This window comes from Epinephelus lanceolatus, chromosome 24 (assembly GCF_041903045.1).
Source record: "Epinephelus lanceolatus isolate andai-2023 chromosome 24, ASM4190304v1, whole genome shotgun sequence".
In the NCBI taxonomy this organism is placed as follows: Eukaryota; Metazoa; Chordata; class Actinopteri; order Perciformes; family Serranidae; genus Epinephelus; species Epinephelus lanceolatus.
In genome coordinates, this window is record NC_135757.1 from 5,909,113 (window position 1) to 5,928,738 (window position 19,626).

The 19,626-nt window shown below is 46.2% G+C and overlaps 2 protein-coding genes across 5 annotated transcripts; both read left to right on the top strand.

Moving 5' to 3' along the window:
- Positions 1-1,927: 1,927 nt before the first annotated feature.
- rcan1b (regulator of calcineurin 1b) lies at positions 1,928-14,105 on the top strand. Of its 2 annotated transcripts, XM_033615792.2 has the most exons (5): positions 1,928-2,262; positions 2,385-2,536; positions 11,639-11,812; positions 11,891-12,050; positions 12,245-14,105. In XM_033615792.2, exons 2-5 carry the CDS (start codon positions 2,414-2,416, stop codon positions 12,427-12,429), a joined length of 642 nt encoding a protein of 213 aa, XP_033471683.1. In that variant the 5' UTR covers positions 1,928-2,262; positions 2,385-2,413; the 3' UTR covers positions 12,430-14,105. The 2 variants fall into 2 exon arrangements, with proteins under 2 accessions (XP_033471683.1, XP_033471684.1); XM_033615793.2 differs by lacking the exons at positions 1,928-2,262; positions 2,385-2,536 and adding an exon at positions 9,452-10,108.
- A 1,612-nt stretch (positions 14,106-15,717) lies between these two features.
- LOC117249922 (uncharacterized) lies at positions 15,718-19,618 on the top strand. 3 transcript variants are annotated; one of them, XM_033615787.2, is made up of 10 exons: positions 15,718-15,968; positions 16,216-16,941; positions 17,024-17,196; positions 17,299-17,446; positions 17,621-17,769; positions 17,931-18,076; positions 18,367-18,443; positions 18,567-18,701; positions 18,809-18,871; positions 19,017-19,618. In XM_033615787.2, exons 2-10 carry the CDS (start codon positions 16,809-16,811, stop codon positions 19,121-19,123), a joined length of 1,131 nt encoding a protein of 376 aa, XP_033471678.2. In that variant the 5' UTR covers positions 15,718-15,968; positions 16,216-16,808; the 3' UTR covers positions 19,124-19,618. The 3 variants fall into 3 exon arrangements, with proteins under 3 accessions (XP_033471678.2, XP_078022070.1, XP_078022069.1); XM_078165944.1 differs by having other exon boundaries at positions 15,755-16,380; positions 16,864-16,941; XM_078165943.1 differs by having other exon boundaries at positions 15,755-16,941.
- The last annotated feature ends 8 nt before the right edge of the window (positions 19,619-19,626 follow it).

Genomic DNA, 19,626 nt, shown 5'->3' on the forward strand with positions numbered 1-19,626 from the left:
CAATGCAAGCAATAAAGGTGATTGTTTGTATTTGTTGGATAAATACACATGAGGCAAACCAAAGGAGCTAGTGCGTAGCTGTCAGCATATGGCTCCCCACAGAGGCTACTCTACGGCTGAGCATCTGTTAGAAGAACACTTTGGGAATTAAGACAAAATCACTGCAGCGTACATGTAGAAAGTCCTCAGCTGGCCAGTCGTGAAACCTGAGGACGTCAAATCTCTTCAAGCGCATGCACTCTTTTTGCATGAATGTTGTAATGCAATGGAGGATGTGCAATACATGAGAGAACTGGATATGCCAGCGAATATGAGAGCAGTGATTCTGAAGCTTCCATACAAGCTAAAGAGAAAGAAGGAGAGCATATGCATGTGAGATAGTGGATGAATTCAGTCACAATATTGTCACATTCATAGTGCATCAAATAGTGTCTGACCCAATCTCTGGGGACATTCAAAAACACAACTCGTGACAGTAAACAAAAATGTAAGCAAGACAAAATCACAATCCAAACCAAGATTTAAGGGAGACAGTTTTGCAACCTCTGGAACTTCCATTGACATCCCTGCATGTGAAGAATCCAGAAAGTCTAACCAGGTTCAACGGCAAAGTAGTGCCGGACGCATTTGAAGCAGTGGTGGAGAGGAGGACACTGTGCAAACTGTTATCCATCATGGATAATCCTGACCACCCAGAGCAGTCTCAGCCCTCTATCCTCTAGCTTAATAGTTACATTACAGCCATTTGTTTGCACTGCTGGTAATAACCAATAGAGTGTGCCAGTAAACCCGGAACTCCGTTAGCGCTTTTAGCACTTCCGGTTCTCTCGTCTAAAAGTCAACAGGCCTACATTTTTGAATGGGATTTTGGTAACATGCCTTAAATAGGGTCTGTGGTTAACAAAAGTTTAAGCGAGTTTCAGGTTTTGTTCTACGACATAAAACACGTCAGTAAATACCCTACTTGTGAATTTTGAAGCTTTTACGTGTCGTAAAAAAGGCGGTTGCTATGCTAACAAGATGCTCAATACGACTACAAACCCTGTCGGGGACATTAAACGTCATCATCCCCGAACAGGCGAGAGTGCTGGCAGTCCGCCATTACAGCTTCTTATTTAGCTTAAACAGTCCGATTTTCCCATTATACAATGTTTTTAAAATAAAGCGGCCAAAATCAGTTGAAAGCTTAGTGGCGGTGACGTCAAGAGTCATGCGACCGTGGTCCATTAAAGCCTAACGTTAGCTTTTTACTTCTGGCGATCGCATTTAAGCTTCAAATGCGGTATGAAAGGTGTTCATATGTGAAGATTATCTCGCTGAACAAAACCTGTAAGTATCATAAACTTGTGTTAGCCACAGAGCTTATTTTCTGACATAATCCAAAATGCAATGCAAAAATCACATTCACTTTCTCTTCCCGGGAACCAGCGCAATGCTAAACTTCCGGATTTTGACGTCAGCCCTGGCACACTCTATTGCACACTTGGAGCTATTTTGCACATTTTTTAAACAACCTCTACGTCACCTCTCACTGTGTTGTGTATATGATTTCATCTTTTTCACTCCTGCAATTTGATATTTTTAGTTTATTCTTGTATATTTCTTGTATATTTTAAATTTAGTACTACTCATTTTTGTATATATTTTATATTTCTATATTCTAATGTCCACATACTAATTTGATCTATCTATCTGTCTATCTATCTATCTACAAGAGGCTGCCACGAGAGGGGAGCAGAGCAGCACTCGAAGTCAAATACAGCAGATTGTTCGAAATATTATATTTTTATATACTAAACAAAAGCATTTTTGTGAAAGTTTATATTCTGTAATATCTCGACAGATATTTCTAATGTTTTATATTAAAAAACATCAACGGAAAAAGCACAAATATTAAAACCGGAAATGCATCTCGGCTGCTCTACAATTGACGTCACATCCTGTCTCCTCTGCGCTATGCTAACTGAATTATCCGAGAAGTCTATCCACAGTCAATATTAGAGAATATTGCGCTGTTTTAATTTATGACATTTCTAACTACAAGACGACCGCCATTACTCACACTAACCCGAGAGGAGATATTTAAAAAACATCGCGTGTTTAGCGGCGTCATTGCGGATTCCTGCTTAGCATAATTAGCTAGTCCGCTTAGTGCAGCTTTCAAGCTAATACACTCGCTTAATTCTTTGGGCTGTTCGGAGGAAAACACCGCAGAGAGAGAGCTGCTTCACACCACATTATCATGATATAACGCCTTTATTGGTACGTACGACATTAAATGAATCACTGTAATAGCCATTAAGCTAACTACACAGTAAGGCAGGGGTGGTGGGCGTTAGCCAAGTGTTTTAATTAAAGTGTAAAATGGTTTCCTGTGCTTCCAGATAACAGCCCAAATCATCATAAAGTCGTGATGCAGCAGGCGGAGAATGGCAGGGAGGAGGAGGCGACGGTGGATGTCCAGTTTACCGATTTACCCAACGCCCTGATAGCCTGCAAAGTACCGGAGGATTTGTTCAATGAAGTTAGCCTGAAGGTAAGGACGTAGTGTGTGTCTGTGCTCATATAGTGGCCGATGCGTGCATTTTTGTGTATAGATTTTTTCCTGATCATGTACAATATGTTCAGTACTGTCCTGTGAAAGAAATGGAGCAAGGAAACACTGATCATTTAATGTTTGAATGGGGTTTGGTGGTGCTATACCGAGACCACTAGATGGAGTCAGTAGGTCAAACAACACTGCCCTACTGTGGTTGTGATCTGACACATGACAGTAGTGACTCTGGTTCTTGCTTAACTTGCATCAGATCAGTTTGATCCCAGTGGGTGAGGCACAAGAATGACATCAACCAGAGATACAGAAGAGTAGCTTTGGAAACAGTCCACAGACAGGTGTAAGATGCATGTAACATATGGATTTGTTTCAGGGTTTGTTATGTGATCATGTTACTGTTGACATTGGTAGGGTTTCCTTGCACCATGTACAACGCCACACTGCAAACATGGCTCAGGAATGGCCCAAGGAATGTGACAAAGACCTCAAAGTGTCAACCTGGCCTCCACATTCCCCAGATCCCAATCTGATTGAGCATCTGTGGCACGTGCCATTAACCCACCTCACAGCCCACTGGACTACATGGATGTGCCAGACACCGCAGGACACTCCCACAGATCCTGTGTCAAGGGTCAAGTCCGATCCAAGGAGGCCCCACCTTGGATTAGGGGTACATCTGGGGTACCGGCACATCCCAAGAATCCTCAAGCAGATTGGGACCTGGGAAATTTATACGCCAGGTCGACACCTTGAGCTTTCTGTCACGCTCCACAGGCCATTTCTAAACAGTTTTTGTTGTGTGGCATAATGTTTTTGCTGATCGGTGTATCATGAATGTCTGAAGTTCTAAATTTTACTAAATGTTTCACTCAGTAGAAGTCTGATTTCATAAATCAACAGTTACAAAAATGTGTAAATTGCATTAATAATGCAGATGAGCCGAGCATTAGCTTGTAAACATCACGTTAATTCACTTTATATGCAGCTAATATTAATACAGGAATATGTTAAATGTTCGATGAATGTATCAATATCTGATTATGACTCATTAGAAATCATAAACCATCTTTACCTTAAAGGGATAGTGCACCCAAAAATGACAATTCAGCCATTATCTACTCACCCATATGCCGAGGGAGGCTCAAGTGAAGTGTTAGAGTCCTCACATCACTTGCGGAGATCCAAGGGGAGAGGAGGTAGCAACACAACTCCACCTAATGGAGGCTGACGGCGCCCCAGATTCAAACGTCCAAAAACACATAATTGAAACCACAAAATATCTCCATACTGCTCATCCATAGTGATCCAAGTGTGCTGCAGCCCCGACATAAAAAGTTGTTTGGAAAAACGTCATTTGAACTCTGTTTTTAGCCTCATTGTAGCCTGTAGCTCTGACTGCCTCTCTTCAAATGACATTTTTCCAAACAACTTTTTATGTCGGGGCTTCAGGACACTTGGATCACTACGGACGAGCAGTATGGAGATATTTTGTGGTTTCAATCATGTGTTTTTGGACGTTTGAATCTGGGGCGCCACCTCCTCTCCCCTTGGATCTCTGCAAGTGTTGTGAGGACTCTAAAACTTCACCTGAGCCTCCCTCGGCATATGGGTGAGTAGATAATGGCTGAATTTTCATTTTTGGGTGCACTATCCCTTTAAGCTGGCTCAGGCTCTGTTAAATTTAACAATATGTTAACGTCACAAGGCAAGCTAATCCCTAACGCACAGATGGCTGTCAGAGATGAGAGGTAATACCACGTTATCCCATCAGAGGTGTAGCAAGTGGTGTATTGAACATGCTTTCTTAATGTGGAGAAGTTAATGCACACCAAGAGTTGTAGCGAGGCGCTGATCACTGGCAGTAGACCTGACTGTAGAAAACAAGCGTTGCACACTCATGCAAGTGATGACTTAGACACAGACACACCCTGGTCACACAGCTGGTAGTGATTAGATAGTCACCGTTTGTTGTTGCTCATTGTTTGAAAGAGGATAAGCGCAGCGTTAGGTACTATTGCCATTGGAAAACACATTCCAGTTTGGCGCTGGAAGACGCGGCCATAATCCAGATTACGGTGAAAATAAAATGATGAATTCCGTGGCATAGCTTAAGAAGGGTCGCCATCATATTCAGGGTGAAACTGTGGTGACATCCTGGAGGGACTGACAGTCCTGATCCCAACTGCTGATACACATTCAGGCAGTTTACCAACCACATGCACACACAGTGCAGCGACATGAGCCATTACTTGTCGGTGTGCCATAGGGGATTGCTGACGTTGATGGAAAAGGAAAAACAACAGAGTAGAGGGGGCAAAGGGCATCTGATGCAAAAATGTTTGTTTTTTCCTTTCTTTCCTTTCCTCCATGATCCTGCTGTTTTTCCACGGGGCGTCTGCGAGGATCTGACGGTCAGCTGACAGATCATATGACTAATATTCCACTAAGGGTGTGTGAATGTTTTATGAGTTCTTGAGAACACTGTTTTGATTGTGTTTAAGGATGAGAAGGAAGGAATCATTTACACACATGAAGACAGTAAGAGCTTCCATTGTTGTTCATCGACACACAGGATATGATTGTCAGCCCGACCATCTGCTATCGACCAATCAGCAGACTGCAGTGTTCACAGCTGCACCTGTTCAAATCAGATCTGTGTGCTAGGTACCCCAACAGAAGGGTGGCCACAAATGGGGACAGTATGGAATGGTTCCATTGCATCCACAACTTTTCACAGTGGAAACTGGAAAGAAAGCGTACCGAACTGAACTGTGCAGTGTCGCTAAGAGGTCCCATTAACAGATTATTTTGTGGCGTTGACTGAATTCTTTTATTAATGATGGAAAGATCTGAAGGCTGTCCAGCTATTTTCTTGTGCATATTAATTAGCTGTTGTGTAGTGTTGTCTTAGATGTCACGCACACGACCTTGTTATCTAGCTGGGTTTAGCCATGGCGTTTGTCGGCTATAACTCGACATATCACTGCAAAATGTTGCGGCAGCTGTGTCTAAAAATTTCTACAAGTGAGGAAGCAGAATATTTGAAGTTAAAATTCATAAGCATTTTTGAAACACTTGAAGATCCAATCATCACTAAAGCCTGTTCCATGCAGGAGATTATGATTTAGGTGACTGATTCACGACGTCAACTTGTGCGAGAAAGTATTCCACTTTAAAGGGGAACTAGTGTTTTCTTCAACCTGGGCCCTATTTTCCGATCTACTTTTGTCTAAATGAGTGATAGGATGTGTGAAAAAAATGCACTTTTAGTGGACGTATTGTGACGTTGTTTGACGCTGTCTGAATGCCCTATTATTTAATATAGCGCATGCTCACGGGCTGCAGGCAGGTCAGCCCTAGCTTCGTACTGGAGAAATGTCACATATTGAACATCCTATCACTCATTTAGACAAAAGTAGATCGGAAAATAGGGCCCAGGTTGAAAAACAAACTAGTTCCCCTTCAGAGCATGTGAGTGGAGCGGAGCCGGTGAAAATTTCCGCTCCTCGCTTGCAGACCTGTCACTTTGCACTGCTCGTCCGCTCCGCGTGGTTCTGCGCATTCTTCGCTCCGCTCCACTCCATCATAAATTTTATCCCGCTCCAGTCGCTCACCACTCGGCTCAAAAAAACTGCGTCGTACTACCCTAACCGGGGAAGCCCTTTCGCCTCTCCCCGCACTTAGGGACTGTTCTCCAAGGTACCGCTGCTTCTCTTCTCAGTTTCTTTTCTGAAGTGCACAGTAAACTCCATAGTTTTGAAAGAAAATAGTGTGGGTGTGCGCAGGTGCAAAGATGCATTCTGGGTGGGGCATGAGCGACCGGAGCAAAATTGGAGCGAGAGATAAGGATCCACCAAAAAAATAGCCGCTCCTCACTCAACACAAAATCTTTCCGCTCCCCGCTCCGCTCACATGCTCTGTCTTTTGCTTCAGGCCCTTTACGTTTTTTGCTATTTTGAAACTGTAAAACATTGAAATAAGTAAGTAACCTTACTTGGGGGTTGGTACCACATAGCATCTAGCAACTAGCTAACGAACACAAGCAAATGTTCCCAAAGTGCTTATATTGCTCTACGATCCTCAGAGTGTAACAAGCATCAACTATGACGGGTTACATTATTCATTTATATTTTGATCCTCATCTGGTGATTCAACACCTGCAACAGGAGGGAGAGAGAGAGGACTGAGAGGAAGAGGAGGAGCGACAGTCAAGACCACGACGTTAACATACCTGTTGAGAAGAAAGCAGGCAACTTCACCGTCCCTTTTAAAAACCTTCTCCGTCAGCAGCTCTCCACCTGGGAAAGGCTACCCCGATGTTGACCCTCGTTTTTTGAATCCGCCGGTCACATTGCTGTTTTGATTCCCTGTTGCGCTGTCTTGGCGACGAGGATGCCGCATATGCATGGTTATGCTCAAAGAGTGGGAGTTTGTTATGCTGCAGTAGGCTCCTCGTTCGGCTTCTCAGTCACGCAGTGCTGGCCTGGCTCTCAACGAAATGTCCCTTGCTGGAGGATGTATTTTCAAGATGGCGGAACAACTTACCTGCACAAATCCGAAATTCTCCTCCTTACAAGAATAAGTCAGATTATTGGTGGAGGTAATAGTACACCAATATTTATGAATGTAGACATTGATTTTTGCCAATAAACAACTGAAAATGCGACATGGTGTCCCTTTAAAATATTGAAGAAGTGTGTCATCTTTAACTTTCTGCCTTGTGGAAATCGGTTCGTCTTTTTCTTGCTTTGACCAGTTAGTAATAAAAACGTAAAGCAGTGAAAGTCAGATTATAATCAAGACGTGATTTTACAGGGATGAAGCGGAATGTATTTTCCAGTTTGTTGTGCAAGTTAAAGCCCAACTGGAACAGAAAACGTTGTAAAAACAGCATTAATGATGCAGCATGGAAGAACAGATTTAGGTCAGGGAAAACTCCGATGTAGGTCTGGTAAGTCATGGACTTCCAACGGGACACACTCCCAGTGGCAGCTGTGGATGAGATCATCAAAATTTGAGGTAATCACATTCAAATCTTGTTCCAGTTATTACTTTGATGCAAAACTACGCAAAGCATCAAGACTATACGTGTGTGATTGGCATTCTTACACAACAGGATAAGCAAGTTGGACATGGATCGATGGACGAGAAGCACCAGCTTCACACAAACAAGTTTTATGCCAAATGGAAAATGTGAGCAGTTTTGTTGTGTTGGACCGGCAGTGACTCAGAGTCCGTGGAAGAGTGAGAGATACACTTGTGTAGTTCTGAAAGTGTTCGAGCTGGAAAAAGGGAGCAATGTGTCATTGTGCTCCGGGACTTTTCTTCCTGCTCAGATGTGGAATTTTGTGAAGGCCACAGGGAAACAGCCTGTCAGTGGAGTCTGGCTTCCGTTACTTGATGCCCGTCTGGCTGAAAGTGGATTTTGTCGCAGGGCAGAGGCGTGTAGAGCCGGGGCTGTAAAAATAAGGATGTGTCACTGGAATTTGACCTGAGGGAACTGGAATCCACCTAAAAGTACAAAGAGTCTCAGTGGTTATAGAAATGGAAACGGAGAGAGCTTTGGGAGTTTTGTGTGTCGTAAAAAATAGTTCAGTTATACAGATTATTTGGAAACATAGTTGAGCGATGTAACTTCCTCCTCAGCTTTGGTAAGGTGGACATGATGCAATAAAACAGTAACAGCTGGCGAGTAACGCAGCACTGTGTCCAGTGTTTTTTTGAGCGTGTGCACACCTGCCTGTCTGTCCAGTGAGGGAATGGAAAAAATGGGAAGATCAAACAAAAACATAGGGGTGGAAAACTGCGGCGCTGAGTGTGTACACTCTCACATGGCGGCCACAGCGGGGTGAGGTCTGGAGATGATTAGCACCTACACACACACACTCACACGGTAATGTTTAACATCAACAAACAACACGTAACATAAGCGCATCGGTTTCACTGTCGGGGAGGCGGGCTGACATTACGCCACTTCATTTTCCACACGCACATTTTCCATCCGGCGCAGACACGTTACATGCACACCTACACTTAGTGGGCCTCAGTGTGTTGACATGTTAATCTAATAGTTTATGATGGGCACGTTCCAACCAGACCATCACCTTTTCTCTCGAACCAACAAGTGTCCGTGTACTCACACACGCACACATAGGTGCAAATGTTCAGGAACTAGCTGCACAGTCTGGTCTTGTTTTTCCAACTGCTGGCTGCACACACACTCACACACTTCCCCTCTACTTCAAGCTCTCTGCTATTAATACCTCATAAAAGCGTGTTATCAAACTGCATACTTTCCATGAGCACCACCTCTCCCCACCTCTTGCGTTTCATCCCTTCATCCCTCCATCCTGCATTCTTCCCACCCGTCATGTCTCTCGTTCTCTTTTCGCTCTTTTATTCTATTCCTGCCTTTCTCTTCTGCTTGTCTGTCAGCTGTCCTCTCTCTCTCTCGCTCAGATTCATCCACATGAGCCATCTAGCTTCATGCCCTCAGCTGAGTCTTTGGTATGTGTGTGAAATCAAGAGGTGAAAGGCGCATTGTCACATATTTTCCACTCAACAAAGGATTATTGTCCGCAGTTAAATGCAACAAAAAGCAAATTCATGCGTCAGTTGGCTCAACAGTGATGTCATTATTTTCCAGTCTCTCTCTCTGCACACACACACGCGCACACACACGCACACGCACACATTGCCCTTCTTTCTGTCTGATTAGTCAGCATTGGCTTGTATCTGTCGGTAGAAGGATAGGCAGAAAGAAAAAAAAAAACAGGCCGTCCCTCCCTCTTCCACAGGCGATTGGCCTGTGGTGAATGAACAAATGAATGAGACCAGGCTGAGGAGAGGGAGGGGATTGTGGGTAATGCGTCATCGGCTGGCAGGGGCTCATTTAAGCGGCTGTGGAGCAGTGGGAGAGAGAGGGCGAGAGAGTGAGCTCAGAAGAGGCTGAATGACATTTTCGGCTCTCCACATCCAAATCTCTGGAAAATTCCTTCACTTGTCAGGCTGCTGCAGAGCTCACACAGGCTGCCAGTGACACACTGGACACAGTGCTGAACGCTACATGTTGGATTTTGGATTTTAGTTGGACGTGTTGTGGCAGGAGACCCAGACCAGATAACCTTGGAATGTGGGTCACGAGGCTACACGTTGACCAAGGTGACGTGAATGTAGCGTAGCGTCTTCTAAGACTGTGGACTAGTTCAGTGTGAAGACAGAAAAGGCAGAACATCCACATGTAAGAGGTCGGTGCTGGGGGAAAAAAGCGCACCTGTTTCCTGTTAAGGAGCATCTTTTACTTCCTTCTCGTCTGTCACCCTGGGGAAGGCAACGCTCCTCCGATCTCCCCGATTTCCCCCTTCCTCTCCATCATCATCAGCACCGTTGCAGACTGTTTCAGCGTCCCGCTGCACCCTGACCTCAGGTATCAGGTGGAAAAGGTTCCGCCTCCCCGGATTGCCCATCATGCACATCAAGACCACCAAGTGTAACCGCTTCTGCCTGGCCGCCTCGGTGACCAACCAGGAAGTGTTCAACTCTTCCATTGCACAGGTAGGAAAGTGCCCTACTTCAAGTGCTCCTTTTAAATCTATTAAATGTTGCACTAATTTTCTGAAGAGGACTCTAAATATTTTTGGATTGAAGCCACCAGTCTCTACTGGTTGGGCCTGAAGCTACATATTTCTTTACCGATGAATCTATCAGTAGGATTTGATTTAACCGGCACTCCCGATTTCACAAGTAGTGGCCAGTTTTCTCGCCGTGAGGAGCACAGCCTGTAAGAGCACTCTGTCGTCTAAGGCTCTGACTGTGATGATGTCATAGTGATATCATCTGGGTCTTGGCTCGGGCTTGGAGACTGTAGGTTTCTAGAACTACACCTCAAAAGATGTTGGAAGGGAAAAGATGTGTAGGGGTTGTGTTATGGAAAATGTAGAATACGACGTTTTTAGGAACCAAACCCATACTAGAGGGTTTTCATAACATTTACAGTTACAGTAGTGATGGCCAAATGAAGCTTCATGAGCTTCAAGTTGTATTTGCTGAACCCACTAGATGGCGCTCTTGGTGTAATGAAAAAGGCTCAAGGGATGGCAATGGAGTTTGGTTTCAACTAGCAATGGCCAAGTAGCGCTTCATGCCATGGACAAGTGTATGGCAGCAGCACCCTGGCTATTCCTTGACAGGCCCTGACACACCAAGCTGACGGTCGGCCATTGGTCAAAGTTGGGCCATTGGGAGTTATCATTTCAGTGAAGAGAACTTGGCACAACAGGACAAGAGTACATACTCGTGTCCAAAGTAGTCCTTGTGTTGCGTCCACATCAGCTCGGTAAAGCCCGTCTGTCCTTTTGCTCTTTTGTCTTTAAGCTGCGTTTAAAGAACGTGTACACATGTACCGAATCAGAACACTCCACACAATAGGCAGGTAATTTGGTTTACAGTTTACAGAGACATGTTCTTTAATGTCCGAGTATTGTTGATTTTCCTGGAGACTCCGCAGAGAACCCTCTAGAGGATTCCGGGAAGGGAAATGTTTATCAGCATGTGGGGTCAGGTTGACGTGTCTTGAGTGTTGTGGGTGATAATATGCGACTGGAAGACCTCCTCAGGCAAAGCTGAGTACTCCATATTCCTTTGACTTCATCATGACTCACTGCACAAGTCCACAGCCAGTGATTGCTCTTGTGCTGCATTGCAGTCCACTGGGTAAAACACAGTATTGTTCACTTGCCAATACAGAGTTTGATCCAATATGTCTTTACAGTGTGTGTCAGGTTCGTTGTTCTCTCTTGGTTTGCCTCTGTAACAACAGTTGGTCAAGTAAAGTTGAGGCCATAGCTGACACTCAGACACACACAGTCTGCAGGCTCTCGAATCAAGAGGACAGATATAGTGTATGCTAATAGAGGCTATTTTTATCACTTTTATTCATAGCGACTTGAGATCTCATAACTGTATTCATGGCTGCCTCTGGCTCACAGCGTTTAATATTTTTAGATAAGAAGGGACAGAAGAGCGGAGTGATGAAGCTCAGTCTCCTCCCCCCCTGTTCTCACCTCTGTCCCTGTGTGTTTTCAGGCCAGTTTCGAGGCTCTGTTCCGGTCATTCGACCCGGAGGTGCAGTTCCAGTACTTCAAGTCTTTCCGGCGGGTGAGGATCAGTTTCAGCGATGCTCTGGCCGCAGCGGAGGCGAGACTCCGGCTTCACAAGACGGACTTCAACGGCAAAGAAATGAGACTGTACTTCGCTCAGGTAGCGTCTCGTTCATCTTGTTCAAATTTCTTCAGTGTGTTTTGAACTGCTCACTCACACGTGCCCTTGTGTGCACAGTCTGTCCACATAGGCAGTCCTCGGCTGGAGCCGCCCAAACCGGACAAACAGTTCCTGATCTCGCCGCCTGCCTCCCCTCCAGTCGGCTGGGAACAGTCCCAGGACGCCACGCCAGTCATCAACTACGACCTGCTGTGTGCCATCTCAAAGCTCGGACCAGGTACAGTGTGTCGCCTCATCATTGAAACTTGCTGAGCGTAGCTAATGCATGACAAAGAAACAGTACGTTCTTAAAGTGTGCGCTCTCTGCAGTCTGCTGGTCGCTCCTAACTGAGCTCAGACTTCCTAGACTTAACCTCTGTGACTTTCATCACACTGACCCTCATCTGATCGTTCTTCTGTGTGATTCCCCAGGAGACAAGTACGAGCTCCACACTGCCACGCCCACCACCCCCAGCGTGGTCGTCCACGTCTGCGAGGACGAGCAGGGTGACAGCTCGGCCCCCGACGACAGCGACCAAGATGAGAAGCCTCGCCCGCTGCGACCGAAGATCATCCAGACGCGACGCCCCGACTTCGCGCCCAGAGTGGAGCAATGAGCGACACGCCAGTGTGAAGATCGTAACATTTCATCCTGAAGTGATTGAGCTCAACACGCTCTCAGAGCTTTAAAGAAGGTTTGAGGACTTTGGGAAGCCGCCCGCGGGTGCTGCTGTGTCCCGTATCGGAGAGAAAACCTAGTGTCGAATGCTGCATTCATGTCCCATGGGAAAGACGGGAGAAAAGAATGTCCTAATGGGGAACACGGTTCAGTTTAGCCATCAGATGATATGTACTGCTTGTGAATCTGAGGTTTGGAGACGGAACTGAAGAAAACATTAGTTGTGAAATATAGAAAATAATTTACTCATGTTTTGATCATAGTGTAAAATGACCTTGGTTTGTTTGATATTTTGCAACAAAAAAAGCCCTAAAATGTACCATAACTGAGTTTGTGTTTGTGAGATGAAGCTGGTCAGGTGCAAATAAAGTCTGTACAAGAGCATTAAAGTGAATGTTGGTTATTCCCACATGACATGAATGCAGCATCACTGTCCTGGTGGAGCTCAGTCGACAGACACGAGGGGAACTTGATTTCTTTTAAACAACTTAATGACTGTTGATTTTTTGCTTGGGTGCTACATGTGTATGTCAGTCAGCTGTAGGGGTCAACATGTGCTCTCTGACGTATGAGGCCATGTTTGATGTCACAGCTTCATGTGCAGTTTCGTGGTGGATTTGTCAAGTCAAAGCTCGCCTTTCTCACGTTTCCAGTCAGGCCCCACACGAGGAGTGTGAGCCGCAGTGTTGTCCCTCTGATGACTTGTCCAAGTGTTGTTTGGGGATTATTTTAGCGTCTCTCTGTGTGCTAAATTACAATGGCTTTATTCTTGAATGCAAAACACGCACGCACATCCAGCCTTTGTTAATCTGAGGCTTCCAACTTCATCGACCATGGTGTATTGTCAGTGAAAAGAAAAGGATAAAACAAAACAGGGCCAAGTCTATTAACTTTGAGTTGAGCCTGTTCACACACTCATGTATAGGAACATTTTCTTTTGCTGTTGTCAGTGTCTCGGCTTGAAGAAGCTGTAATGTTTGAGCTATTGGCAGCAACCTTATAGTGGGTGAGATAATACTAGTGATGGCCAAATGAAGCTTCATGAGCCATTGTCTTTATTTTTTGGGTCCACTCTGGCACTCTTTGTTCAACAAAGGGTTGAAACCAAACTGCATTGCCATCCCTTGAGCCTTTTTCATTACACAAAGAGTGCCATCTAGTGGGTTCAGCAAATACAACTGGTGGTTCGTGAAGCTTCGTTTGGACATCACTGGATAATGCACATGTAACCCTGTTTATGTAGATAGAGCATCTTCTGTTCCACTTATTACCACATCTGTTCTGTGTCATGTAGTAATGCTGCTTTTAACTAGTTGGATAAAGGTCATTGATCATGTTATTTCTAGTTATCAGTTGCTCCTGGCTTGTATTGTAGTTGTGAAGAAGCAATGTTTGTGTTTTCTCGTGAAGGATATTCTTTCAGGGCGATGAGAGAATGTAGCACTGTGAAGCGCACGACGCACTGCCAGCAAGTCGGCCAGCTCGTCTGGAGGTTGCATAAGGCTCTGTCACTTCAGATCCTTTTTTTACTACTGCCGTCTGAAGCTCGTTTATCTTGAAAACAAGTCCTGAACATGATTGATTTGCCATGAAATAAAGAATTGACCGTTCAAATCTGCACGTCTCTTTGAGGTTTGTTCAGTTCATAGAACACCAGGTACTCTCAGGCAAGCTCTCTCACTTCTCTCTCAAAACAGCAGAGGGCGCCGGCGCAGCTTCACACACAGGTTCACCATCTTTACTGCAATCTACTTTGTTGAACTGTTAAGGTGTTGTATGTTTCTCCCATGGTGCCTGAAAGCATCACGGGTGAGTGAGAGGGTGTCCCTGTGGATGCACATGTGGTACTGTCTAATGTTTCTGGAAACCGATCTGCTCCACCTATATGACACATACCTCTCACTGCTGTGCTGGATCTCAGGAGGCCGTCACACTCATTTGTGTTTCTTTTGGCGTGCTGTATTAAAATAAATACAGGTCATAATGCCACGCTGTAAACCACATTGTACCCAAACTGCACTCCAAATGCTTCCTGCACTTTGAATTCCCCACTGTGGATAAGTGAGACTCGTGCCACGTGCCTCCTGGTGTCTGATTCCCACATGCATGCTGCCAGCTAAGCACAATGTGGAGGTCCCATGGAGTTTGGCTGCATGTGAGACTGACTCTGGGGCGCTCAGGCACCTGGCTCTTTAACCAACCTGGGAAGTAAAAGTGAAAGTCTCTAGTTTTGTGTTCTGCTAGTGTCCTTGTCACTACTAGCAGCATGAGGCAGTACCTGCAGCCCAATCAGGTTGCACAGGTAGTCCAGCTCCTCCAGGATGTCACACCCATATGTGAAGGTTTGCTGTGTCTTCCAGCATCAGGACCGGTATCTGCTCCTTTGTGTGAGGAGGAACAGGAGGAGCACTGCCAGAGCCCTACAAAACGATCTCCAGCAGGCTACCGGTGTGCATGTTTCTGACCACACTGTCAGACTCCATGAGGGTGGCATGAGGGCCCCACGTCCTCTGGTAGGACCTGTGCTCACATCCCAGCACCGTGCAGCTTGATTGGCATTTGCCAATAGAACTGGCAGGTCCGCCATTGGCGCCTCTTTCTTCTATTCTCTTCACAGATGAGAGCAGGGTCACACTGAGCACGTGACAGGCATGAAAGAGTCTGGAGACGCCATGGTGACAGCATCCAGCATGACCGGTTTGGCGGTGGGTCAGTGATGGTCTGGGGAGGCAGATCCTTGGAGGGTCACACAGACCTCCATGTCAGAGCCAACGGTACCCTGACTGCTGTTAGGTACCAGGATGAAATCCTCAGAGCGACTGTCTGACCTGACGCTGGTGCAGTGGGCCCTGGGTTCCTCCTGTTGCAGTGGGCCCTGGGTTCCTCCTGTTGCAGTGGGCCCTGGGTTCCTCCTGGTGCAGAGGGCCCTGGGTTCCTCCTGTTGCAGTGGGCCCTGGGTTCCTCCTGGTGCAGTGGGCCCTGGGTTCCTCCTGTTGCAGAGGGCCCTGGGTTCCTCCTGGTGCAGAGGGCCCTGGGTTCCTCCTGTTGCAGTGGGCCCTGGGTTCCTCCTGGTGCAGTGGGCCCTGGGTTCCTCCTGTTGCAGTGGGCCCTGGGTTCCTCCTGGTGCAGTGGGCCCTGGGTTCCTCCTGGTGCAGAGGGCCCTGGGTTCCTCCTGGTGCAGTGGGCCCTGGGTTCCTCCTGTTGCAGTGGGCCCTGGGTTCCTCCTGGTGCAGGACAATGCCCAGCCTCCTGTGTCCAGAGTGTGTCAGCAGTTCCTGGATGATGAAGGCATTGATGTCATTGACCGGCCCTCTTGTTCCTCTGACCTAAATCCAATTGAGCACCTATGAGACGTTAAGTATTGGTGCATCCGACGCCTCCAAGTACCACCACAGACGGTCCAGGAGCTCCCTGATACTGTGATCCAGGTCTGGGAGGAGATCCCCCAGGACACCATCTGCCAACTGCCAATAAAATGTACATCAGTAAAGATTTCCAACTTGAATAATTTGTTCATCAAGATCTGATTTATAACTTCGGGGTTGCATGGGTGCCATTAGACTTGATTTTTGGATTATTAATCTCAGTCTAGATAAGATATCAGATAAATGTAGTATGAAGCAGCAGAAAATGAAAATACTCAAGTAAAATGCAAGAATAATCTGTTAATTACATGATATCATTTTTGAGAGTACTTGCGATGTGATACTGACATTTCCCACAGCACCTGAAGGCGGCATCCGGTGCAGTTGAGATTTACAGGGCTGTAATGGGAGAGGTGACGAGACAGGAGGACACCCCATGTATCTGAGCAGCTCTGTGAGTATTTTCCCCATGCTGAACTCAACCGGAGGAGCTTATATCCGTTTCTAAAACGCTGCAAGCTGAGGTGAGCACAATTATTGTTATTATTACAAATGTTTCCATGTTTCCACGAATGTTTGGACAGCAACAGTTCTTGCTTTGAATAAAAATGTGGTTTCTATCATCACCATTTATAATAGAGAATACAAATGTGCATATAGCAGCATGGGCAGATGATGAGACAGTGGGCCCCTGGGCACAGATCTGCAAAGGCGACCCACCACCTCTCCTACACAGGAGTGGGACACAGACTTTCTTTGTGGCCCTTAGGCGTCTTTTTGTGGGTTTGTGTCTCTTTGAGGTCATTTTGTGTCTTTTTTCTAGTCAGCATGTGTCTCCTTCTGGTTGTTTTGTGTCTCTTTGGAGTTATTGTGTGTGTCTTTGCAGTTCCTTTGCATCCCTATGTGGTGTTTTTGATCTCCTGCCACTGTGGGCCCCTGGGCCTGTGCCTGAATGGCCTGTTCAGTAAACCATCCACGAATGAGGTCTCTCTGTTTGAGCTGTGCAGGAGGAAGAAGTGCCAAGATGTTCCCTCCGTGTGTGTTGCTGATGCTGCTGTGTCTTCAGTACGGACGGCTCTGCCACGGTGAGTGTGTCGCTTTCGTTGACCACTCCGTCTCTCTGCATCATTTATTCTATTCTTTCATGCTCCACTTCTCTTTGTCCAGCCCTGCAGATGGTGCAGTCACTAAATCTTCAGGTGGAGTACGGGGAGTCGGCCATCTTGCCTTGTGATGGCTCAGCCTACCTGGAGGAGGAAGGGAGTGTCCAGTGGGAGGCAATGGGGGAGGATGTGGCTATCCTGTGGAGCGGGGAGCTACATCAGGGGGACAAATTTCAGGTTAGCATGTTGATGCAACTAATAATATATAGCAATGCATGAAATGTACATTTAAAGACAGAAGACAGAGACTTGTGATTTCCTGTCCTGTGCATCTTCCAGGACCGCGTTGAGCCGCTCTCGGAGGACAAGCTCAGGGAGGGAGACTGGTCTGTGGTCCTCCGGGACACAATGCTCAGTGACACTGACATGTACGAGTGCATTTGGCAAGGAAGGAAAACCGTAGCAACAGTATGGCTCACTGTCACGGGTGAGTTTGTGGGGAGGTGCACACCTGGAAACATCTAGTTGTCAGGGCTGATCAATTCCATCCTTCATCCTTAATTTCTTGTTCCGTCGCTAAGTATAGGATTCATTTTGTGATTATCCTGATCGCAAAATCGTCTTCATATCTGCCGTCCTCTTTCTCTTTCTCTCTCTCAAGTGCCCCATGTTAAGCGCTCGATAGTGGTGCCTGCTGGTGACTCGGTTGATCTTGCCTGCTATGTTCAGATCTCCAGAAGCCAGTCCGTCAGCGATATGCTCATCTGGTGGACCAGGAACGGCAGCACCATACTGTCAATAGAAAAAGAGGTACTGTGCCAGATGCAAGCATATTTTCATACATCTGTTTTGGCGCACTGAAGGTTCCCTTGCTAGATGCCTTCTTTGTCAGCACAGTACACTATTGTTGCTTTGTATTCTGTCGTCAACGTATTTTCTTTTGACATCCAATCATCTCTTTCCACTTACAGGATTTGTACTCGACTGTGGTGGTGTCTAGCCCCGAGGACGTGTCCCGAATCAGTCTAGGGTTTGATGGTAAAGAAGCATTTCATCTGTACATGAGCCCGACAAAGATAAGTGACAGTGGAGAGTACCACTGTTTGTATAAAACCAGGTAAGTTCTGTGGAAGCCACCAGACTCCATTGACAGAGTTCCCCTGTAGAGTTAAACGGGATTTGTACTCTTGCGTCAAATCAACGTCATACCTTTGGCGTAGCATTCTCTGACTCCCCACTCTTCCCACTCCCAAGGAAGGCCAGTGGCACAATATTTCAGACGACAAAGAGAGCAGTTTATTTGACTTCGGAGTAGAGCAGTGCCCAAAACATCAAACAAAATATACTCATAGCTTTGTACTACTTCTTCTACTTCTACGACTAACCATCCTTAATGATGCGTTTTAGGGAAACTGATGAGCCCAGGTCTGGGACACCAGAGAGTATCACTTTGACTGTGCTGGAAACGGACCCTACTGATATTGGTAATCTTCATTTTGTTCGTCTAAGTGCAGCAACATCTATGTTCATCAGTAGACTTATCGGTTCTGAGGATGTCATAATGGTCCACAGGACAGTACAGTGTCAAACACCTCTTTTTCATGCAGTTTTTAACCATGACGAGACGACAGACGACTGGCTCAGTGCATCAGACCGGCCTACGATAGTTACAACGGAGGAGGTGACAGGTGTCAATGATCTTACACCTGTTCTCCTGGAGGAATCCACACAGCTGATGAAAGGTGAACCTCGCTCGAAGAGAAATGAATGGGATAGAAAAGACACCGTACAAAATCATCATGCCTGTGCCTTCATGTCTGTCCGTGCTCATTTTATGATGTTTTGATAGTGGTGACAAAGGCGCCATCGATGGAAGCCTTCGAGGAGACGATGACATCGTTCCCAGATGAAGGTGAGCAGCTGTGTAGGGTAAGGGTAGGGGAATCGCACAACAAGATGACAAGGTTCATGTCAGAGTGTGACTCAGATGTTGGATGTCGTTACCATAGTGACTCTGTTGTTAAGATTATGCTGTGTGCTTTCCATCCATCCCCCAGAGGCATCGTCTAAGTCTCTCCCATGGGTTCGGATCGGACTCATCACCGGAGTCTTGCTGGTCACAGTGGCAGTGCTGTGCATTCTGAAAGCTCAACAGAAAATTTGACATGTGCAGCAGGAGAGATGGAGTCCAACTCGGACCATTCAGCTGAGCTACGTGCAGGACGTCGGCGCTGGGTGATCAAGGAAGAGCTTCAGCTCGAGTTGTGTAAATGACGTGCGGTCTAAGGAAGGAGTACCTGTGGGCAAACCCAACGAGTGTTAGTGTGAAAATGTTTGTCATGTCGTTGAAGACGTCCAGAAGAACACCCCAGCGCTCAACTGCATCATGCCAGACACGGCTTTGTGGACTGCATTCAGGACTTGAAACGGCTTGGTGTGTCCTTTGTTTGTCCGTGATGGTGTTACAGTATGTCTCTACACACAGGCCATTTTTCTCAGCATGAACTCAACACTTTTTGTCAATGTGTGACCGTAAAACTTGTGTTTTGTACAACGCAGACCAGAAAACATGGAGACTTGTGTGTTGACTAGACAGCCTGTCTCTATAATGTATCAAATAAAGACTTGGCTCTTCAGCTAAGGTCGTCAAAGTCTCAAATGGCTGTT